General features: G+C 55.2%; 6 protein-coding genes across 6 annotated transcripts; 2 read left to right on the forward strand and 4 right to left on the reverse strand.

Annotated features, from left to right (window-relative positions):
* The first annotated feature begins 714 nt into the window (after positions 1-714).
* B0H64DRAFT_413527 (uncharacterized protein) lies at positions 715-2,090 on the forward strand. The gene is made up of 3 exons (XM_062804983.1): positions 715-1,127; positions 1,189-1,833; positions 1,904-2,090. Exons 1-2 carry the CDS (start codon positions 836-838, stop codon positions 1,821-1,823), a joined length of 927 nt encoding a protein of 308 aa, XP_062653670.1. The 5' UTR covers positions 715-835; the 3' UTR covers positions 1,824-1,833; positions 1,904-2,090.
* A 233-nt stretch (positions 2,091-2,323) lies between these two features.
* Positions 2,324-3,043, forward strand: B0H64DRAFT_64223 (uncharacterized protein). Its single transcript, XM_062808552.1, has one exon. The coding sequence runs from the start codon at positions 2,540-2,542 to the stop codon at positions 2,948-2,950; it is 411 nt and encodes a 136-aa protein (XP_062653671.1). The 5' UTR covers positions 2,324-2,539; the 3' UTR covers positions 2,951-3,043.
* On the reverse strand, positions 3,044-6,771 carry B0H64DRAFT_64225 (uncharacterized protein). Its single transcript, XM_062808553.1, has 3 exons — positions 6,300-6,771; positions 4,285-6,239; positions 3,044-4,228 (listed from the first exon to the last, which is right to left on the reverse strand). Exons 1-3 carry the CDS (start codon positions 6,527-6,529, stop codon positions 3,138-3,140), a joined length of 3,276 nt encoding a protein of 1,091 aa, XP_062653672.1. The 5' UTR covers positions 6,530-6,771; the 3' UTR covers positions 3,044-3,137.
* A 979-nt stretch (positions 6,772-7,750) lies between these two features.
* On the reverse strand, positions 7,751-11,861 carry B0H64DRAFT_413531 (uncharacterized protein). Its single transcript, XM_062804984.1, has 3 exons — positions 11,316-11,861; positions 8,196-11,254; positions 7,751-8,102 (listed from the first exon to the last, which is right to left on the reverse strand). Exons 1-3 carry the CDS (start codon positions 11,671-11,673, stop codon positions 7,884-7,886), a joined length of 3,636 nt encoding a protein of 1,211 aa, XP_062653673.1. The 5' UTR covers positions 11,674-11,861; the 3' UTR covers positions 7,751-7,883.
* A 1,792-nt stretch (positions 11,862-13,653) lies between these two features.
* Positions 13,654-16,505, reverse strand: B0H64DRAFT_453130 (uncharacterized protein; the record flags this gene model as incomplete). The annotated part of the gene is made up of 2 exons (XM_062807228.1): positions 13,654-15,291; positions 15,342-16,505. 2 exons carry the CDS (start codon positions 16,503-16,505, stop codon positions 13,654-13,656), a joined length of 2,802 nt encoding a protein of 933 aa, XP_062653674.1.
* Positions 16,506-18,767: 2,262 nt separating this feature from the next.
* On the reverse strand, positions 18,768-21,302 carry B0H64DRAFT_413533 (ankyrin repeat-containing domain protein). The gene is made up of 4 exons (XM_062804985.1): positions 21,069-21,302; positions 20,902-20,990; positions 20,560-20,822; positions 18,768-20,466 (listed from the first exon to the last, which is right to left on the reverse strand). Exons 1-4 carry the CDS (start codon positions 21,239-21,241, stop codon positions 18,964-18,966), a joined length of 2,028 nt encoding a protein of 675 aa, XP_062653675.1. The 5' UTR covers positions 21,242-21,302; the 3' UTR covers positions 18,768-18,963.
* Positions 21,303-22,017: the final 715 nt, after the last annotated feature.

Consider the following 22,017-nt stretch of genomic DNA (forward strand, 5'->3'; position numbering starts at 1 on the left):
ACATCCAGGAGGTCCCGTTCAGCATCGCCTCGATGTAGACACACCCAATAATCACCTATGATCTCCCGATACAACAACACTACCTTACTCGGCAGCAGATTTGGGGGAGAAGGTGACGGTGTGGTGAGGCTCCTGGTACGCCCCACCTTCATAGCATGCAGAGAAGAGGGCAAGGGGTGTTTGTGTGGCTTAAGGAATACCCGTTACCTATTAATACTAGTTCACGTTTATCATCTCGTTATTGAGCATAGGTGCGGAGGGTTATCACATTCAGCTTTTCATAAAGGCCGTGGGCTCCCATCCAATCAGACCTAGTACCGTACATTGCCTTGGCCCCATACCTTCCGTCCGGCTTCACCGTCTCAAGGTCGTGCAACCCAGCCCCTGCTTCACCAACCACCCGCCCCACCATTTCCGCTCCTCTGTCACGGCCCGGCTGGCCATCACCATACTTGTTCACAGTCGTGTGTCCTATGTTTTAGCAGCGCTATACCCTATTACGTTGAGTGCCGTGCCTTTGCTGACAGCTTCTGGCCTAGGCAGAACGCAAGGCGAAATGGGGCGCCGGCAAACTGCATGCCGGTGATAGGGCTGGGACGGATGTGACGCTGTGCGTGACACAGCCCCTGGCCGCCGCAGATCTGTTGCCAATAGGAGATTTGTATCCTGCTGTGCAACACTAATGGTTTCCCTGCCCCGAGACGCAGGACAGGTTGGGGAAGGAGAATAAAAGGGCTTTGGAGCCTGCTTCCCTAGCTGATCCACCCATGTGGTAAGCTGCGGAAGTTCACAATCACCTTGGTTCTGCTTTCTTTAACATCTAACTGGACGCAAAATGCTTCGACAGCTCTTCGTTCTTTTGGCCTTGATTGCTTTTCACGGAAATGCTTATCCACAGGGAGATTCAAGCACAGCATCAAACGCCCTCACCTGCGCTCTAGGGACATTTCCATGTCCCGGAAAAGACTGGTGTTGCCGCGATGGCTGGCGTTGTGGCCTGGACTACATGGTCTGCGTTTCACCCTCTCCGTCCCTGTCAAATACTTCAAGCTCTTTTCCAACTTCAAGTTCTTTTCTATCATGCACCGGCCGTCATGGATATCATTCTTGCCCACAATCACTTGGAGGTTTGTTCCCATCGTATACTTGAAGCTGCGGGCAGAAAACGACCTAACGAATCATCTACAGGCGATTGCTGTCCTAACGGCTATATATGTGACACGGCAACGGACACGCCCTGTCGCCTGACTCTAATGGCTGACACGGTAACTCAAACGTCCGTTGAACTAATCACATCGACCGGAACCTTCGGCGTAATGGAGAGCCTACGGACAACGACGAGGACAATTGCCCCCTCCGTGGTGGCCGTAGGCCGTATGCAGGAAGCCAGCTCAACTTCTGGTCCTCAGGAAACCGAACCTATCAACGACAATGGCTTAACTCCGCAACAGATTGGGGGTATCATCGGTGGTGTTCTAGGCGCCATACTCTTGATACTAACCTTTATCTTGCTCTTAATACGCCATCGCCGTGGACGACGACAAGTCGCGACCTACCCGGGAACTCCGTTCCAAAAGGGAGAGTTGGACAGTCAAGAGTCGCAGCTTGGTGAGATAAAGAGCACAACCTCGGGACACCACTTACCAGAGTTGGATGGAGACGTCCGTCAGGTCGTTGAACTGTCGGAACATAACATGCCCATCGAAATAGGGGAGCATCTGCACCATGAGCTTGTTGGAGGGTACGAGGCCCACGGAACGTCGGAAATGGATGGTGCTCTGTTTGCGGTTGGATATGAGCAGCAACGGGGTCTCGGCAGTTAAGATAGACAGAGTAGGTAGCTACCTGCCTAGTTGAGTACGCACGCACGTTCAGAGCATGAAGCTGACTCGGCGTTATTGAGTGGTCAATGCCAAGAAACTGTGCCGATGAGTGTGTGTCTTAGAAGAGAAGGTTTCGGGTAAGAAAAGTACATGTAAGCGAGACTCGCCAGGCTGATTGACGATTCGGGGAAGCGCCCTATCTGCAGGGCTATTTCTTCTATTGGGTTCGAGATAAGACGCCACTGTTTCAGTGCCACTCTCCACAACCTTCAATATCCCGGGGAAAATTGAGGCGAAGTGATGCTGAACGAGGTCTCCAGATGCCTCACAGCCCCACTGCCCCTGATCTGGGCGCAACCTCGCCTCCAAAAGCGGGATCTGACCTATGAGGGCTGTACTTTGGGTGACTGCATGGTGCTTACTTCGGCAAAGCCGGCCCAATGACATTTAGCATCCTTCAGCTTTGCAGAAGGAGCACTATCCGCCACTAACGCCGGCATTAAGGATGGTCTATGCACCGGACCGGCCGCGGGATTGGGGACATCGCCACGAGTCACTGATGGCGTCAGATAGTGAAATCACTCACATGCACGCGGTCCCGCCGCTCGGCAGGAATCACCATGGCTGAACGACTTAGAGCTGTTGTTTCGAGCTTTCAAGACTAGAGCGGTCACAACCCAGGAAGGATCGGAAGGATCCTGCTTCTACTAATCCAGATGGCCCACAACGTCGTCACCTTCACTATCGCTTGGTTCTCCATCGCTGGGTATTGTATCAGGCTCTTCATTATCGGCGACATCATTGGCAACCCCCCAGAAAGCTCTTTCTACGGAAGGCTCCGATTCAAGTCAGCCACCCCCATTATCGACGCAGTTCTTCGGATTATCTACCTCTTTGCGTTGATATACCAATTCATCATGGCTGTGGGAAGCCGCCCAACCAGGACCGAGAATACACAAAATATCACGGACAAGAATATGTGCGTGAAGCAACAGGACCCTTGGGTGAAGGGGCAGCTTGTGGTTATTATGATCACGCGCGCGGAGAAGGCCAAGAAGATGATGGGGGTCATCTTTACAGTTTTCATTATTGGGGCGTTGACACTTGTTCTTTCGCCTACTGTGTAATTACTCGGAGTTCGTGAGGGTGTTTAGGTACCTAGGTAGTTTGGCTTTATTTGACCGCCATCCCAACTCTAGCCGTCCTCGACTCAAAAAGGGCAAATCTTGCCCCATTCATCAAGCTGCTCTCATTATACACAATGCCGGCAGTGTCTACCCTTCATCCCTAACCCGGTTTGTGACGCTGAGATACTTAGTACCGCCGCAGCAACACCCCGCCACCCGTTCCGCCAATTATGATAGCGCCGTCCTGGTACTTATCGAGGGCTATGCGCTCGCGTGGCTTCCTGAACTTCCCCTGGCTGACTAGATGAACCAGGTGTTCTGAACTGCAATCTAGATTATGTGCCTGCGGCCCCGGATTGCAAGCATGGAAGACTCTTTCGGACGCCTTCAGTGCAAGCCCTGAGCTTGTCAGTCTCGTTTGGCTCTGTGATGCACCCTGTCGATCAAACAGCTGCTCCACGGTTCTGACCGGGACGGCCAGGTAGCAGCTGTCCCGTGGAACCGAAGAAACCATCGGGCACGCGGTATTCGGCTGTATCGGTGTGAGGACGTCGCCGAATTGGGCCCCGAAAAGCACCACGGCCTTGATATCCTTGGCGTAGTCATTCCACCGCCCACACGTCTTGCTGAGCTGGACCGCCTTGGCGTCCATATGCCTTGACTTGTTCATCAGGTCCATGTACTCCCAGCCACAGATGGCCTGCCCAAAGTTGAGGTCAAACTTCCACAGCGGGTGCTTCCCTTCGCTGGACGCATAGGTGTGTGCCCAGACCCCGTCGATGGTGGACCATAGCATCTCGACTTCCTCCACGAAGCACTTCAAGCCCGGCTTGCCGTCCGACAGAGAACGCGGTGTGGAAAAAGCCCTGTCGGCGTTTTCGAGCATCACCTCGCGGGTTGTCCGAACCCTACGATCCGGGTGGGTGAACGAGATGGTTGGAGTGGGCTTCCCGGGCCCTCCCAGTTGTTGTGGTGATGGCGGATTCAAACCTCTTCGGTGATGCAGCATATGGAGGATGAGATCTTCGGCGTTTGTCTGGTAAGCCCTTCGGCAGGCTGTGTCGTGTAAGATGACATGGGTGTCGCTGGCGTCCTGAAGCAAGGTCTCGTAATCCTCTGCTCTCTGGCGTTGAAACCCGTCTCTCTTCCCGACTGTCACCTCCGCCTGGAGGGTAGCCCACTGGCTGAAGCCAACGGCGAGCTTGTCTGCTTGCGCCCACCTTGATGGTCTGCCAGCATTGGAATATTGGATGGCCTTGTAGTTGTACGTGGGAGTTGCTTTCTGGTGTTAGTAACAGGACCAAATCCGTGCAACGACCCCGAGAATCACTTACCTAGCAGGTTGGAAGCTATAGCGCACCACCCGAGAAACGATCGTCTATCCCAAAAGACGTCTTGCCTTGGGAGACCGCGCAGCCTGGTGCGACAAGTCTCGTCAATCTGACTCCAGTCTAGCTTTTTAGGGCTCGTATCGATGAGATGCCATTGGGTCGAAGGGCCTAGCGAGACCGTGGGGACAAGAGCGCGGCATCTTCCCTTGAAAACCATGCCGCCGTTGAACGATACGGCTTGCGGAATCCTTGCTAGCGCCGCCATATCGGGGACGGAAATTTCAAGGCCTTGCTCGCCGAGATCCCGTTCCGGTATTGGGAAGCCCGTGATGATGACGGCAGGCCCAACCAAACTGTTCCAGCAGTGGCCGCTTGAACCGGAGGGAGCTCTCTCCAGGTTCACGTCGATTCTGAAGCTGGGTACGCTGAGTTGCGTACTAGTAGCCTCGTCCAATTCCGAGAATCCGACATAACCGTATGTGCGCTCAGCCTGCTTCTCCTGACAAGCTGCTGCCAGCCACGATATCTGTTGGGCGATGGAAATGACAAAGCCCTCAGTGCCTTCGACGCTGAATACTTTGATTTCCTGGTCGGTCACCACGGAACCTTCTGCCCGGTCCCGTGAAAGCACGCTATTGTTCGGGTTCGGAGTAGGCAACACAGCTCCAATAGCCTGGAGCAACTCAGAGCTGCAACTTGGCCACCATTGCTTGAGATATCTCCCAACGGAGCACAGCTGTGCCTTATCGGTATCTCCGGTAATGGCGAGAATCCTATCGAGTTCTTGATAAACGCCATTGTCGTAATTACTGATGAGAAAACTCTTCAAATCCCACCCGACATGGAAGACGGCACGGACGAGAGATGAGGGGGGCACATCGCCAGACGGTTTCGCCGCCTGTCGACGAATTGCCAGCGAAGTCCGCAAGCGAATGAGGTCCATCTTGTTACTGTGATACTGCTCAAAGAGCGCTTCCGTTTTCCTGACCAGGTTCCGGAAAGAGGGCTGGCTGGTAAAGTGCTGCAAGACACTTGAAGGATCAACAGACGCCCCATAGACGTTTGTCGTGTCTTCATCGGGTAGACTTGAGTCAGGGATGCTCCACGTCCTGACGGACACACTCGAGGCCGGTGCGGATGCCGCACGTATCTCCGGGTACCACAACGTGTGGTCTTGGTTGACGGTGGGTTCCAGTTGAGTCTCACTCCCACCAAGTAACCCCGGGTTTGTCGCGCCCCAACGAGTTATTATGTCCCGAAGTTCCATTTTATCCACGTCCTCCCCTATCCTTATAGGGGTGCGTTGCGTGTCTGCGCTTTCGGCGAGGCCAAGGACAGATGTATGAAGTTGGCTTGTAATTTGTGGTCGGAGGCGGCGAACCATCCTGAGGGCTTTCCCTTGGATTTGAATGGATGGGTCGACCTCGGCAGTTTCGGCGAAGTCCTTCAACGCCGATTGAAGATGGGGGAGGATGTGCTCTCGTGATGAGTCGTTGACCGCATGATAACTCGAATTCCTTTGTAGCTCTCTTAGAATCGCTCCCGTCATCCTCGAGACCATATCGTTTCGCTGTTCGGGGGTGTATACAGTAGACCCCTGAGATGCTAGTGAGTGGCCGTCGAATCCATCCGCTTCCCCCGGCTCCGGCACCGCGACGCCATGGACCTCTTGAACCACATCCTCTTCCTCTCCCTCTTGGATGTCTTCTAGAGCCCCCCAACCGATACCCGGCTGTTTCCTTGGATCATCGTGAGAGAAGAGGTCCGAAGTAGACGTTGGAGCCGTGCTACGCGTCTCGCGTGTTCCTCGTGTCAGCGCGCTAATAAATGACGAGGAGCCGATCGTTGATGGAGCCGCGGCACTATTAATTGACTGTGGCGGATCCAGGTTATCATCCAGCTCTCCGGGTGAGTCCCCTGACTCTCCCGTGAGCTTGTGATGCGAAACTGTGCTGGAGCTACATTAACGATGCATTAGAATTAATAGCAGTTTCGTGAATTGATGTTGGGAGGCTTACGCGGCCTCCCCCTCCTTCGGCACGTATGTGAAGCTTAAGAGATCGTTTGGTGTGGGCGTTTGCAATTTGAATTCGGCCGCAAATCGTTTGAGTTCTGCGAGCTTTACCTCCTTGTCAACCCGGGCCCTCCCCGCTCTTACCTTCTCAGCCTCAGAGCGTTGACTAGCGGCGAAATTCTTGAACGAACCGAGAAGCGGCCGGCCGCTGGTAAACGTAGTTGTCGACTCCATCACGGATCTGTGACGTTCGGCGGAATTGTGGCCCAACACCCAGAAGAGTACCACCAGCGGCGGCACTATAAAGGGGTCCGTGGGTTGGTGAATTGACCGGGGCACGCTCCTGGCCCAGCGGCATGAACCGGCGAATATGACTGGGATGGGTTGGGACAAATACCTCAGATACAACGGGGCTGCGTTTTGCCCCGGGTCGTGGCTGTGTGCGGCGTAGCTAAAAATGCCTTGACACGCATTCTGCCCCCTGTGTTTGAATCGACGCTGAGTGGCCAATCAGTCCTAAACGAGGCGGCCACTCAGGGCACTGCCCGCCAGGCTCAGAGGAGAGTACCTCACGTGGCTACCTGACGTACCTGAGGTATGGAGTCACGCCGATGTGACCGCCTCCTTTTTTTCGGGTATTCCCAGGGCAGAGAGTGAGGCACCTCGTGTTGTTGAACTGCTGATGAAGCGCCCTATTCTTTCTCCTTCCTAAGGTTCGGTAGCCGATATACGTATAACATCGTTATTCTCGTTGTTGTTGTTGTATTCCAAGGTTCGTTTCAACGTCCGGAGCGATGGCCACAATGTAGCCATTACGATACGCCTACCTGGTACCTCGGTAGGTAGGTGATTGGCGTGTGGAGACGTGCTGAGCGAGGACCCATGTACGAAGGACGGCGGATATAGCAACTTGGTATAGTGTCTGGGGGCGGCGTTCTATCCCTTCCCCAACTCCGTTTATAGGTAGGTAATAGAACCCCACCCCAACCGAACAGATTTTGAACCCTCTAACCCAAATTCCTATATCCTCCCGCATTTTCTATCCCAAGAGTTCTCGGAGCTGATTCGAGAGGGGTAGGTATATGTAGGTAGGTAATATCGACCGGAAAACTGCTACTTACCCCTCGTAGCCAAGCTAAAGACCGCTCGAGGTAGTCGCTAGTTGTTTTGATAGCTTCCAGTTGGGAGTTAGCCCTAGGCTCTTTAGGAGGTTGGGCAGTAGCGTATTTCCCATGGGCTCGGTCTTTCCTAAGAGCTGAAGCTCTACCGAGGTATCGTAAACGCGCGGTCTCGTAATGGTCAGGTGGTTAGCGATGGTGTTACCACCTTTCCACCAAAGTTTTCGTTCAGGGGTACGTTTGCATCTTTGACAAGGCTTTGGCCGCGTAGCTCGTCTTGTCTTATACGAGGGCGTTCCCATTGTTAGAACCCTTAACAGTGGGTGGCACGAAAGGCTTTTTGAGAGGGAGGGCAATTCTTAACATCGTGGACTTCCAAGAAGCCCTCTACGAGTCGCTAAAAAGTTCCTCTAAATAACACCGCCAGGGCAGACAATAACCGACAATTACCTCCCACCCAAGGTAGGTACCTAGGTATCTACCTGCTCTTGTGTTAAGTGAGCCCCATTCGCAATCAACAATTCAACGATACCCTCGTTCGGTCCCCACTTCACCGCGTTATCGAGTGCTGTGTCCCCATGCCTGTTTTTAGCATCGATGTTCGCCCCATTTTCAATTAACACATCAACGATAGCCTTGTGTCCCCACCGCGCCGCTTGCACCAGTGGTGACTCGCGGAAACCGTCCCCTTCGACATCGGCCCCATTCGCGAGTAACACGTCAACAATAGCCTTGTGCCCTCTCGCCGCCGCTTGCTGGAGTGGTGTGTCGAGACCGGGCCCTTCGATATCGGCCCCATTCGCGAGTAACACGTCAACAATAGCCTTGTGCCCTCTCGCCGCCGCTTGCTGGAGTGGTGTGTCGCGACCGCGCCCTTCGATATCGGCCCCATTCGCGAGTAACACATCAACAATAGCCTTGTGCCCTTCCTTGGCCGCTTCCTGGAGTGCTGAGCCTCCACCCCCACCCCAGGCCGCCGTAGCATTGACACTGGCTCCATTCTCAACTAACAGGTCAACGATGGCCCTGTACCCTCCCCCCGCCGCTACCTGGAGTGCCGTCCGAGTGTGATACTCCCCGTTGGCGTCGGCACCGTTCGCAAGTAACAGGTGAACGATGTCCTCATGTCCTCCCGCCGCTAACGCGAGTGGCGCCACGGGATAGCCGTGGTACTCACCGGAATTGATGTAAGCCCCATTTCTAATTAACAGGTCAACGATAGCTTTGTGCCCGAATGCAGCGGCCGCTTGAAGTGGACCGAAGACATCCTTCTGCATGACGGTGTTGACATCGGCGCCCTCCATAATCAACAGTTCAGCAACGGCCTTGTGCCCTCCGCAAGCGGCCATGCAGAGTGGTGCCGGGCCGTTAGGATGGTTGACGTCGGCGCCCTGCGCGAGTAGAAGCCTGGCGACAGCCTCGTGCCCGAGACGCGAGGCCATTGCCAAACGTGATACGTCGTTAGGTATGTACGCTCTCTCGCTTCGGCGGTAAAGGTAGAACCACGCTGCGTGACTCTTCGATTTCTCGTCATAGATCCGCAATGCGGATGGGAATATCTCGGAGTCGTTTTCAACGCTGGCCTCTCGAAAGTGCGTACCCCAATATCTGGCGGAATAGCCTAGGAAGGGGGGGTAGTACTTATCACCGAGGCCTTCGTCTTCCCCACAATATACATGTATGCCGGAGTTGGACTGGGACCTCTCGTGTAGCTCTTCAAGTGAACTGTCGGGCACGAGGCGGTCTAGATAAACCACGCAGACTTCGGCGAGAACCGTGTGGGCTTGGCGAATGGTGATGGAATGCCTCCAAGGCGGCACGGCATGTCCGGACGATGGTGGCGTTGCGAGGAGGAACTCTCTGGCGGTCTGGTGAAGGAAGTAGACCCTATCATGGTATATGGAGACGAACAGGCCGCAGACACGTCGGAGGGTTTCGCGGAATTCGTCTTCGCTCTCGAGCCCCAAACGCCACGCGTCGGCGTTGTCCCGGGAACCTGATGAGAGATCGATGCTAACAGCGACGTTCATCTCAGCGACGGTCAATGGCCGACATGCTGCCAAGACAATGCTCAAAGTCTTTTGAGCCATTGGAGAATGTCTGTGCCTCGCGAGGATGTTCTCGTACGCCTGGTTGACAGTCGTTGGAAGGTTCTGGAGCATCAAGTCAACCCCCGTTTTGGTTTTCTGGAAGCCTTCGGCCCTCAAGTAATCAAACACGAGGTATACCCAGAGGTAGGTGCGGTGCTCAACAGCCGCCAACCGCTGCTCCAAGTAGGCCTCGATGTGTTTTGAGAGACGTAGCTTTCGGACTCGATGCCGAATGACGTGGTCCACTTCCTTGCTGATAGCATCAGACTCGTCTTCTCCTGGGATTCGAATATTGGGAAACGCATCCACCAAGTCCTGCAGTCCTGATAGGACTGTAGAATATGGCCGCCCTGTCAACAGGAACTTGACTCTCCTGGTTGGAACCGACTTCTCGACGAAAAAGGCCGTCAACTGTTGCATCAGCTCCCGAAAGTCCTTTTCAGCGCATTCATCCAGCGCGTCAAGGATAAACGTCGTCGGCCCAGCGGCAGCATCTTCGGTAGCGGCTTTCAGGATATCCCACAGCGACTTGGTATTAGTCACAATCTTGGCACCGTTCTCGGTAAACTTTGGCATGGCGTGGCGAATCAAGGCTGGCTGTTGGGAAAAGAGCTGGTGAAGAAGGGCACAGAGAGCCTGTGAGAGGGTATTTTGATCCTGGTCCTTGAAGAAGAAGTAGCAAATGCTGGCCTCTCCTCTGGAAGGTAACACGTGGTCGATAAGATATTTGGCCAGGACCGACTTTCCACATCCGGGATCCGCAGACACCATAAGAGGTCCCGTGTCCCATTTGAGCCATGATTGGAAGTTCTCATGTTTAAGAAACCACTCGCAGGTTCCCTCAACACGGTCTTCGACTCTTCCTTTGTACCACTCGTAAGAATCGTCTTCGGTCCCGCCTCGCGTGAGGCGGAAGCTTTGGTGGCATTGTTGAGTCTCATGGTCCATCTCGGTTTGTTGCCTCCCGGACAGCAGATCTCGGATTTCCACCGTCGTTCGAAGATGGTCCTTGTTGATGAGGAGGACCTGGCGGAGCACCTGGAAAGAATCATCGGCCGTCTTGTTCAGGGACTCTAGTTCTTCCCTCGACGAAAGGTCATTGACCTGGGAAAGATCCGAAGAGACGGCCTTTTCGAGGTCCTTGATCTTGAGCTGCATCTGCTTCCAACCATCGTACGCGACCGCGTCACGGGCGAGACCGCAAAGCCAATGCCGATGGTAGTGTCGGATGCTTCGAAGTTGAAACTCAAGAATGTGTTGATACAGATCCTCGATATTGTGGTTGCATCTGGCTGCCAGACTCTCGTTGGCCGTCTTGGCACCGGACGAGTCGTGAAGAAGACGAGATAGCAGGGGCTCAAGCGCCGTGTAGTAACCCATGCGATTCGCGACGTAGGCGAATCCATCGCGGTTGGCTGTCTCCTCGGCACTGGGGTTTGCTAGGAGCGGGATGACGACGCAGATGCCAGCCCAGGCGACGGAAGCCTGGGGAGACACCTTGACGGCCTCCCCAATGATGCCTTTCAATTGCTCCACCACCTTTGTGGCTTGTGTGATTTGGTCTTTGAGTACGTAGGTGTGTCCGAAGATACGGTATCGGATTGCCTTCTCATCTAGTCGGGCCAGAGCACCCTCGGCTATCGCGATCATCTGAGCTTGACGGGCGGCAGGATTCGAACCGTCTATCGAGCGTTCCTCGTTGCCGCATGCCGTGCCGGCGTAGGAGGATGATTCGCTCAGGTCGTCGGCCTCTGCGGTTACGCAGTTAGCGCTATCCATATTTGGAACGATAATAGCGCGGGTTGAACGCACTTAATGCCGAGAGCTCCTTGGATAAGAGCTCCTCGTACTTTTCAACCAACAAACCATCTTTCTCCTTCAAAGCGTCGTACGCGCGATCCCACAAAGACAGGCTCACTTGCGGGCATTCCGACTCTGGTGTATTGGCCCTGACATAGCCGTCCGGAACAGAATCTTCGGGGAGCTTTGCGGGAGTGGGATTTCCGTGACGAGTAGACCAGGCCGCTTTTAATAACCCCGTCTTGCGGCGTCCATGGTCCAACAGTCTAAGGGGTTCTCTGCGAAACTGGTCGAAGCGACGCCGAACAGAAGGGACCCAGGACGAAGACGGCACTGTCCCGCCCGGGTTGGTGGACCTAGAGGACCACATCGTGACGCGGTTGGTGATGTTTCTAGAGGTTCTATCGGTGGCGGAGTGCTCGTTTGGTTAGGTACCTTGGGGAGGAAAACAGATAGGGGAGGGACTTCAGCTGTGCAAGTGACATAACCAGTAAACTTGTTGCAGAGGTGCGTCCTCAGGCAGGCGTGCAGCGAGTTGATGCCCGACCTCAGCAAGCCCCTCTCGACATCGCTTTTTGTTAGGTAAACGAATAGACGGCGGTGTGCAGGGTCCGGAGGAAACCCCGCAGCCTTTTCTCGCCCGACGGTGTGCACTGTTTCGAACTGAGGTACATACCTAGGTACCTTAGGTAGGTATGTAGGTATATGTACATCCTAGGTAAGGTGCTACCTAGGTAGGTACCTCGGTACCCAACCACCAAGTGATTGTGCTTACCTAAACTAACTGCGTTGAACCAACTGTAAATTATTTAACTACGCGGAACTAACTACAAATAGATTGATTACATCGAACCGATGACCGCGTTGAATTGGCTGCAATGGTTGTTGCGGTTTCGAATACTGTCCGTGTATCCGCAAGCTCCGGGGGATCAACGTGGTTAGAGGTAGGTAGGTAATCTTTGCCTTGGTGTGCGTGTAAGCACTCCGTAAGGTAGGGAGTTTTCTTTTCTTCTGTTTCGCCAAGAACGACAGCGGCCTCCTTGTCGTCAATGCCCTGAATGATTGGGCCGACATGGGCTGGTTCGCCCATCGATACGTCAACCCGAAGTGGCACCGCGGGCATAGGGAGGGGCTGGATACGCGAGTCAAGGCCTTTATGGAAGATCGACCCATCCAGCCTTGGTCACGACGAAGCTTGACGAAGCTTGACGAAGGTAGGACCTACAAGGCCGCGTTAGGTAAAGCGACGAACGGAGACGACCCCGTAGCACCCCTTAGCCCCTTAGTCACAAAGTAGATTCCGGATTTCCTCAACTTCACTCACCGCTTTGTTTCACTCACCCCAGGATTCCCGGATATATTAGGCGGCATCAACAATCCTCGTCGCAGTAAATTGGTACCTTAATGGAAAGGATGTTGTCCAATATCCCATCGAAAATTGACGGTAGGATACAACACTGCAGGTAACCAAGACGCTAAGAAAGAACAGTTACCGTACCTAAGCAGAGGGTGATTCGACTTGACCTGATCGCCCTCACGGACGTGCCACACTAAGACGTGGGCCACTAACATGGGACGTTTAGTCGAACACTGATGTATGGCGAGATGGCGAAGTTCCGGTAAGCTCTTACCGAAACGAAGTGGGGGCCCAAAGAAGCAGCCTCGGTTGGTGTGAAGCAACCGAAAAGCTCACGGGACATTCACAGGGACGTGTGCTCATATTCTCGCCGAAGCTTGTCGGGTACAGGGCGAGACAGCTAATACCCCCATCGATGTAGGAACGACACGCCTGGTGTACTGGAGGTGTGTTTTTGGGATTACCTACATAGCCGTACTCGGCCCCGTCGGGGTCTCTGGGTGTCCTTTGCGGCAGCTAAGGCCAGCCAGTGTGCTTCGAGAGCCTGCCAGGGGCGACCTCGACATTGTCTCGCAAAAGTTGGATGTGCGTATGATCACGTTAACATCACGGACACCTCCTGGAACGGCCTGTGCAGAGCCTCGGCGACTAACTTGATCACCATCTTCGTGCGACCGCAAGGTCGCTTTTCCTCCACGTTTCTTTCGAAAAGGCAGCCTCACGTCTTATAGCATCCGCTTGTTCTTATACCGTAGAAACCTTGTCAAATAATAACTTGATAACTGGCACGCATGTGTACGTACATCATACCTACATGTATCCATTGTCTTTAGACTACTACCTAGGTTCATTGACAACTGACACCAGTAACAGAAACTAAATCTTCCCACGTATGTACCAGTCACGTCACCGCCTCCCTGTCCCATAGCTTTCTCAGCGATCAACGCCGGTCGTCGCCCCTGTCAGCCACTCTCCGACAGCCTCCGCCCCTTCTCAGCCTTCCATGATATCCTCAACCTCGCCCTCCTCACCGTCCCCTTTCATCCCCAGCTCCGTGTACGGCTTCCCCTCAACCTCCGGGTAGAACTCCCCCTCCAGCTCCGCCGAGTCCTCCCCAAACTCCTCCATGTCTTCGTCCTCCTCCCCATCCCCATCTCCCTCCTCCTCCTCCCCCGTCCCTTCAACCTCCTCACCATCCACCTTCACCTCCCGCCCCGTGTACGGCCCCCCCTTAACCGCCGGCACGAATTCCGCCTCAAGCCCCCTTTCCGACTCCGTGTCCCACTCCATCTCCCCCTCCACCCCATCCCCATCTTCATCCCCCTTCCCCTCCACACCACTCCCCTCCCCACCCCCCACCTCCACCTTCCCCTCCCCCTTCCCCCCCAGAATCCTCACAACCCCCTCCCCCCCTTCCCTATCCTCCTCAACAATAACGCTCGCACCCCCAGCCACCGCCCGCTCCATCAGCACCTCCACACCCGCCGCCAGCAGTCTGTTGACAAGCAGCTCTTTCTTCAACTCGATCAGGTTTTCGTGTGGGTCGGCTAGGCCGAGGGTTCTGATCCACCCGCGGAGGCGGTGGATGCGGGTTTTGGTGAGGAGGGATTTGGTGCCGGGGCGGTAGAAGGGGGTGTTGTCGTTGGGGTCGTTGGGGTTGTTGGCGGGTTGGGATTGGGGTGCGGGTTGGTGTGCGGGTTGGGATACGGGTTGGGATACGGGTTTGGGTGCCGGTTGGGGCTGGGTGTGGGTGCTAGCTGTTGCTGCTTTGGCGTTGGGGGGTTGGATGGCGGTGTGAGGAGATCGTGCAAGGGTATTACGGCTGCTTTCTGCTTTGGGGTGGGCGTAGGGGGCTGCGGTGGGTTGGCGGCGGGAGTTGATGGGTTTGAAGGAACGGGTCCGAGTCCCGGGTGATGGTGGCGTGCGGAAGCGGGATGATGAAGGCGGTGCTGGTGCTGGTGGCCCTGGAGATGTTCGGAGCCGCTTGGGCGACGGGGAGGGCCCTGCCGGGTCGGTGGCCGGCCGTTTGCCTTTGTCGCGTGGAGTGGGCGCGGTGGAGGGGTTACTGGAAGGGAGGGGGTGGCGACCAGATTGGGTGACGTGCGAGCCGCTGGTCCTGTCGATGTACTGGGATAAGAGACGGATGGCTTGTCTCGCGGCTTGCGCGTCGGCTTGTGTAGGAGGCCTGGCCGGCAAGCCTCCGGATGTCTCGGCGGTCATGAGAGAGACGACCTCCCGAGCAACCTTGGGTGACATCAATAACTCTGGGTTTGTGAGGAGAGCTGCTTCCACCCTTTCCGCATTTGCGGATTCAATACCCAGCTGGGGTGGTGATCGAGTTCGCGGCTGCGGTGGGGGCTGGGCCTGGGATTCGGGCAGGGGCTCGTTTGCATCAGGATCGTACCCGACAGCCCGCGCCAAATGCTCTGGCTTGTATCCCGGTAGCGCCAATGGCGATGGTGCAACTTGGGCCTGCCCTCGCCAGTGATGCCACGGGCCATCGCGGGGACGGCGGTGCGGGCGAGTTAACAACCGGTACTCGTCGAAGGTATTCTGTAGCGTCAAACGGGGTAGCCTGAACTCGGAAGCGTAGAATTCGTTGGGTACCATGGGCTGGTAATGGTTCTCGCCCTGTAAAAGTTAGCATAACGTGCTGTGTTGGTTTTCAAGGGATAACTTACCGTGTAACACAAGAAGATGTGCCGGCTGTTGTACGCGCCGTACGTTTTCATGTCGTAAACCTTGTTCTTCCACCGAGGATTCGTAGATGAATCGAACTTGTACAGCACCAAGAAGACGCCGTACACATCCGCCGTGAGCTGACACATGTCCTCGCTCGTCCAGCACCCCGGTATGTGCAGCCTCTCCCATAGATTGGCAACGCCGGGCCATGAGCGGCATGTGCCTCCTTTTTCCGTGGGCCCTGTCGCCTTTGTCGCCATGAAACCTTGATTCTCCCTCGAATAAAACGCGTGTCGAGGGTGCTTGGGGTTCCCCAAGACCTTCTCCGCGTAATTGAGATGCTCCGCCTTCACACGAAGCCAGAAGCTCGCGTTGCCGTAGACCAGAAGGGCAATGGCCAACCAGTAACACTGCCCACTCGCCACGAGCTTCCGATGAACTTCGAGCCTCTGCCAATAGTTTGGATGTTTTACAAACACCACATCTTCGACTAGAGGAAAGCCCTTGAACAGGATTGGCACGGACTTGGTTCCGTAATTGCGCAAGTAACCTAACCAATCTGGCCCCTGAAGCATGCTCTCCTGGTCCATGTGCCCATACCCAGTCGTTAGGAAATCGGCTTTTGCTACTTCGAGCTCTTCGGGGAACTCTTCCTCCAAGGGGCGCTTGTATCCGATGAGCTGCCGGACTCCGGGGATGTCCAACCGCATCTTGGAGAGCGGCCCCGGGACCGGAATTACCGCTGCCTGTGCCTCATCGCCGTCGCTGTCGTCAAGGATATCAATCGAAACCGCTTTTGCCAGAACACGTATTAGGAACGGGGAAAGCCGGGCTGGGCTGCCTTCGCGATTCGTAAACAGCGGCGATTCGCTTGGGGCGGCGCCACCGCGCATGTTGATGTTTATGGAAGCCGTCGGCGGATTCGATCCCCCGGGATGGTCTCGGGGCTGCTCAGCCGTGTCGTCCCGGTCATACAGACCCAGTTTCAGTATGCGGAATTTGCCAGGGTCAAAGAGAGGCTGCTCCCGGCGGATCGTATCGAGCTCTCCGTAGTAAAGTTGATCGGCTACTGCGTTCAACAACTCGTTGGTAGCGTTGTGAAGCATCCCCTTCGCCTCCATAGCAGCCGTGTGGACCGGGGGCGTGGCCGTTTCCGATTCCATATCGTTATCAAATCTGTCGATTACCATATAGGAATTTGACTTGTTGTCGTATGGATGCGGAGACGAAGAAGCCGAAAGTCAGGACCTAACCAAGCTGGACCTACATGGGCTCTACACACAAAGAGCGGACATCAAAGTTCAGTCGGCATTTATATGTTCACTTCCGAATCCGGTCATGGAGAGAACAAGGATTTCTTGGACAAGGCTGAAAGTGAAAAGGAACAGCACCTTTCTTTGTTGTTTATTACGGCCAGATGCATCCAGGTAAAGCAGGAGAAGAATGAGGACAACGGGTGCTTGGCTTCACCACTGTCCACCGGGACGAAGAGGGAAAAAGATGGCAAAGTGACAAGCTTAGGTAGTATTGTGCTAGCTGACCAAATGTCAAGTTCTTAGAAGTAGCCACGCCACGTAACGGTGGTCCAATTCCAAAAATCGTCAAGTCCGATCAAACCTCCAACCCAAACCAACCACTTGACCACAAAGAACAAGTCCATCGTTCCCAACCCCCAAGCACTAACTCCCTCCTACATGTAGTAAAACCGCCACGCTCATAACCACCCCCTTCCCCTCCCTAATCATGAGCGTCCATTCCACCCCCCAGGTACAGATTCCATCCCACGCACCCCCTTTAAGAAAAGCAGGTGCACTTGCAGGTGCTCCAGCCGATGATGCAGTTGGAGCCCGTGATGTCGGAGTCGACCTCCTTGCACTTGTACTTCTTCTGCTTGGCCTCGCCGATGCACTGGGCGTTGCAGCGGCCGCCCCAGTCGGTCTTGCAGCCGCCGCTGGCCGTCCACTTCTTGGTGGCGAGGATGGAGACGTCACCGGACTCGGCGGGGGCCGCCTCGGGGGCCGGGAGGGCCGCGACGGCGGTGATGATGGAGAGGAGGAGAGTGAGCTTCATTTTGAAGGTTTGAAGGCCGTGTTTGGTTTTTTTGGTGTTGAAAGTGTGAGTTGGTGAAGTGTGAGGTTTGCTTTGTGATGAATGTTGTGGTGATGATGGTGGATGAGTATTGATCATTGACTGGGACAAGTTGTGCCTTTTATGCTCTTCTGGTCCCCATCTTTGCTCTCTCAAGATGTAAGCTCTTGCTGCTATTCATCCGCCAGCCCCTGGCTGTCTGCCTTGACTGTCATTCTGTTCCGTTGCGTGTAAGCCAGTCGTCGTCCTTGGAGTCGTGAACTCTACGTGGATTCTAGAACGACGGTCAAATGCTGACCCGGCGGAGGTTGGGAATGTTACACCTGGATGGAGTCTCTGGGGTGACGATCACTGGACGATGGTGTTGACGGAGAGCCAAGCCTCGTTCTGTTGCAGCCGTCAGCCCTAATTATGCGAGCGACGCGAGACACGGATGAGCGAGGTCGAACACTCGGTGGTCATTGGCCACTTGGTCGGCTTTGGGACATGAGCTCCGCCGCAATCGACTTGTTGCAGCGACTCACAAGAGCCGACCGGGGCGCTGATCATGTCTGGACCGCCTTCTCAAATAGGGGGTCAAGTCCGAGGGCTGTGGGGAATGCCCGGAACTTTGGATGCTTCGAGCCTTCAACTGCCTCTTTCCGCAGTCTGACTCTTTTCCATGCCTCGATTTTCGTTCACAGAAATCCCTGAGCCTAAGGGTAGCCCTGAGGAATGAAGTTTTGAGATCTCATGGCTAGCGTTGTTGGTTGGAGACAGCCCCCCCCCCCCCCCCACAGGTGCATCGCCCTCCGCAACGACGGCTTCACGAACTGTTCCGCGCGTGACCAGCTTCCTAAACAGGAGCCATGGCAGGCACCGATTTGCGATGCCGGGCATTTTGTGTTGGTCAAAGCAAGGGCGTCACGGCCAAATACCGGCATTCCTTCGAGCCGCTAGCCCCCGGAGATAAGTCCCAAAACAACACATCCACGCCCGGGGTACTTACAACATGAACAGAGGCTCAACTCAGCCGCGAAGCCCACGCACAATTCGGCCATCCCTCTGACGACGACATATTAGCCGCCCCAGCGAGTCGACCAGCTCCTCACGCACCCGAGACCCGCCAACGACCAGAATACGTGACTTTTCTGAGCATCTCGCTGAAGAAACAACACGATAGGTCACCGAGTCCACAATTACCCAAGGCATCAGATTGCCTCGCCGCGCAGATCATCCAGTCAGCGTAGCCCCCCAGCGGGGACACAACACTCCCGCGCGTATGGCTCCAGCTCACCTGCCGATAGGGGTGAGCTCATAGGTGAGCTTGGTGGATGCGTTCTCGCCCTGCTGCCCAAAACTGACTGTCTCCTTGGAGAGGAACGCGCCCTGTTGCGTGCGTACATGTGCATAACCCCGTTGTTTCACAGTTTCACAGTGCATGTGATCTTTCCACCAAACTTTAGGCAGTTAATAAGCGAGCAGATTTGATTCAACTTTCTAACTTGACAAAGCAGGAACTCTAACACAGTAACACCGAGTGCGACGGCCGCGTCATATAACCTTGGCGCCGGCATTGACCAGGTACCTCATCACGGCAAGGTTCTCGGGCTTGTCCTTCTGCGAAGCAAGCGTAAGAGCGGTGAATCCGTCCCGAGCGGCCACGTCAATCTCTTTGGGGGAGTGCTTGAGGAGCAACTTGACACAGGCGAGATGCCCGTTCTGGGCTGCCTGGTGGATCGGACGCCGACCAGACTCCTTCGTCGACAACTGCTTCGCTCCGCCCTTCAGGAGGCGGCCGACAATGTTGGCATGGCCCTGTTGGGCGGCTATCCACAGCGCGGTAGCGCCATCGTTTTCCTGGGAGTTGATATTCGCGTCGTTGTCGATCAGGAGGTTGACAAAGGGCAAGTGGCCGTCCTGTGCGGCAATTATCAACGGGGTCCAGCCCTTGCTCTCACGAGAGTCGACATCACATCTTCTGTCGATGAGGAGCTGGCCGACCTTGACATGGCCACTGTGCGCTGCGCAATGAAGAGGGCCCTTTCCCTTCCTTGTCTTGCTGTTGACATCGACGCCGCGGTCGAGGAAGTGGTTAACCAACTCTGGGTTATTGGATGAGCAGGCTAGCAAAAAGGGCGAGGCTTCCGACTCATCAAATGTATCCTCCTCCGGTGTCAGAGATGCTCTTCCATGCTCCACCAAAGCCTTGACGACTTCGAGATGGCCCCCCTGCGCTGCTTGGTGAATCGGCTGGCGGCTATGCTCATAAGGGGTCACGTTGACCTTGGCCCCGGCCTTGAGGAGCTCGCGCACCACCTCGGCACTTCCGTTCTGTGCCGCGCTCCAGAGGGGCGTCACTCCTTCCTGGTCCACGGGGTCGCACTCTGCCTTTTCCGCGAGAAGTAGCTGGACGACTTTCAAGTGGCCTTCTTGGGCTGCTTGATGGATGGCGCGGCGTTCTCCGGTGTGGGACTCTGTTTCAACGTCGGCCTTTTTCCCCGGGCTGTTGTGTTTCAGGAGCATCTCGACAATTTCGTGGTGTCCGCCTTGCGCAGCCAGCCATAGCGGTGTAACGCCGCCGTCGTCGACAGGATCATGGTCGGCTCCGTTTTGTAAGAGCATCTTGACTACTTGTGTATGGCCACCCTGGGCGGCCTGGTGAATTGCGTAGCGGTTGTTTTTATGGCTTGGAACGTTGAGCTTGACTTTCTGCGTGATCAACAACCTGAGGATGTCCGCATAGCCTCCCTGGGCCGCGATCCACGCAGGCCCAATGTTCTCTTCGTCAAGGGCGTGTGCGCACTCTGGATCGGCGTCGAGTAGGAGTTTTGCGCCCCTCAAGGAGCCACATTGGACGGTTTGGTGGATCGCCTGCCGTGAGGGCTTGGTAGCAGTGGTGCTACCGCAAGACGCTTGTCGTGTGGGCATCTGCGAGGCGCCACCACTGCCGTCAACATAATGGTTGAGCCGGAAGTGTTCTTGTGCGGCCTGGCTACCCGACTGAACGTTGAACTGCGGAGCTGGGAAACCTGTGGTGTTCATCGGGGGCTGTGCCTATCATGTGATGTGTTTTGTCAGTATTCGCGATGGCTCGAATCACATAATAAACGGGAGGCGGCAAGGATAAAATGTCCACAATCAACGTACCTGTGCGTAGTAAGGGGGTTGCGGGGCGCCATACGTCGGTGCGTAATAGTATGGGTTGGAGTACGGGACGACCGGCGCGAACCCGGCCTCCAGTCCCGATGGTTGAACCCCTCCGATGGCATTGAAACCGTTATTCCATGAAACAGGGAGATTTTGGATATCCATAGGACCTTCGTTGATGGGATTTACGCCACCGAGCTGAGCATTGCCATGTGCTGGGTAGCCGTTGGTACGCAGCGTTGGGTGTGCCAGTCGCGGTTGCTCTGTAGTCCAAACAAAGTACTCATTAATTCTGCGCAAGAATGGAACGGGCTCACGGGTGTGTGGAAGACCGAGACACACCTAGATCTGGGCTCGGGGCCCGTTGGTCGAGCCGCCTCTTGTTCTTTCGCAGATTCCACCTGTTAAACTGGATCTTGTATTGCTGTTCACTGCGATTCACAAAACAAGTAATTAGCAGTCCGTTGTTGGACCTCGCTCCACGCCGGACCGCAAGTCATGTTACCTGCCTCGCCTTGAAGCCGAACGTCTTCTCCATGTGGGCAGTAAGACTTTCCAGTCGCATGCCATGGTCGAGATACAAACTTTTGATGATCTCTCGATGTTCCTCCCATTCCGCTTCTGGGATTCGGTCTGCTCTCTCTGCCCTCTGCGCGCCAGGGACAGTTTGTAAAGAAGGCATGGAAGCGATGTCGAGGATATCACTTTGCTCTCAGGATTGTGGGTCTTTGATACTGATCTGGGGGCGGGGGGGGGGGGGGGGGGGGGGGGGGGGGGTTCGGAAGTGCCTTTCCCTGAGAGATCTGCTCAATACCTAATAATCAGATGTCGGGATGAACAGCACATGTTTAAGGAATATTGCGGTCGATGTTCCTCGTTTCGCATTGTGGCTTCGGCCCCTTTGTGATCCCGGTTCGCATCCTCCGCAGTGGTTCGCCAGTTTGCCTTCACCCCTAAATCAACTGGGGAGCTGAGCTCTTGCATCCTATTGCATCTGTAAGCGCCGCGACGGTCCAATCGACCAACCAAGGCGGCCAAGCCACACGAGGCTCTCACGAGGCGGAGTGGCAAATTGTTGCCCAAGAGACGGGAAAGATGACCCAGCCCCCCCAGGCTTTCACTAGGCAGTGAGAAAGTTCAATAGTTACCTAGGAGGCGGACGAGGCGAACGAGCTCCACGCTCCTTTCACTGGGTGGTGTGGCAACGTTGAGACCTTGCTACCCGAGGCATGCAAGGCGACCTAGTGTGGCGTCCACCCGACCACTAAGAAAAGTACAAAACTTTTGCAAGGCGGTAAAGGATTAGGCATATTCAAAACGGACACGAGGACCTCCGGGTCTGACTGACTTGGCTGCAGGTCGGCCGCCCCTGAAACTTTTCGGTGGCGATGGCCGTGAATGGATGATAGGACCAGATCACCAAGAAAGTTTCGAAACGTTTTATAGCCTTGAACAGCG

Source organism: Chaetomium fimeti (genome assembly GCF_033439085.1).
Source record: "Chaetomium fimeti strain CBS 168.71 chromosome Unknown B0H64scaffold_15, whole genome shotgun sequence".
Lineage (NCBI taxonomy): Eukaryota > Fungi > Ascomycota > Sordariomycetes > Sordariales > Chaetomiaceae > Chaetomium > Chaetomium fimeti.

Excerpts from the sequence above, each read along its gene's own strand:
- B0H64DRAFT_413527 (XM_062804983.1), top strand. The coding sequence starts at position 836 with ATGCTTCGACAGCTCTTCGTTCTTTTGGCCTTGATTGCTTTTCACGGA. Across the intron at positions 1,128-1,188 it reads TTGCCCACAATCACTTGGAG|GCGATTGCTGTCCTAACGGC; the intron begins GTTTGTTCCCAT and ends AATCATCTACAG.
- B0H64DRAFT_64223 (XM_062808552.1), top strand. The coding sequence starts at position 2,540 with ATGGCCCACAACGTCGTCACCTTCACTATCGCTTGGTTCTCCATCGCT.
- B0H64DRAFT_64225 (XM_062808553.1), bottom strand. The coding sequence starts at position 6,529 with ATGGAGTCGACAACTACGTTTACCAGCGGCCGGCCGCTTCTCGGTTCG. Across the intron at positions 6,240-6,299 it reads CCGAAGGAGGGGGAGGCCGC|CTCCAGCACAGTTTCGCATC; the intron begins GTAAGCCTCCCA and ends TCGTTAATGTAG. Across the intron at positions 4,229-4,284 it reads TATAGCTTCCAACCTGCTAG|CAACTCCCACGTACAACTAC; the intron begins GTAAGTGATTCT and ends AACACCAGAAAG.
- B0H64DRAFT_413531 (XM_062804984.1), bottom strand. The coding sequence starts at position 11,673 with ATGTGGTCCTCTAGGTCCACCAACCCGGGCGGGACAGTGCCGTCTTCG. Across the intron at positions 11,255-11,315 it reads CAAGGAGCTCTCGGCATTAA|AGGCCGACGACCTGAGCGAA; the intron begins GTGCGTTCAACC and ends GCGTAACCGCAG. Across the intron at positions 8,103-8,195 it reads CGAATGGGGCCGATATCGAA|GGGGACGGTTTCCGCGAGTC; the intron begins GGGCCCGGTCTC and ends GCCGATGTCGAA.
- B0H64DRAFT_413533 (XM_062804985.1), bottom strand. The coding sequence starts at position 21,241 with ATGCCTTCTTTACAAACTGTCCCTGGCGCGCAGAGGGCAGAGAGAGCA. Across the intron at positions 20,991-21,068 it reads ACGTTCGGCTTCAAGGCGAG|TGAACAGCAATACAAGATCC; the intron begins GCAGGTAACATG and ends TGTGAATCGCAG. Across the intron at positions 20,823-20,901 it reads GGCCCCGAGCCCAGATCTAG|AGCAACCGCGACTGGCACAC; the intron begins GTGTGTCTCGGT and ends TTTGGACTACAG.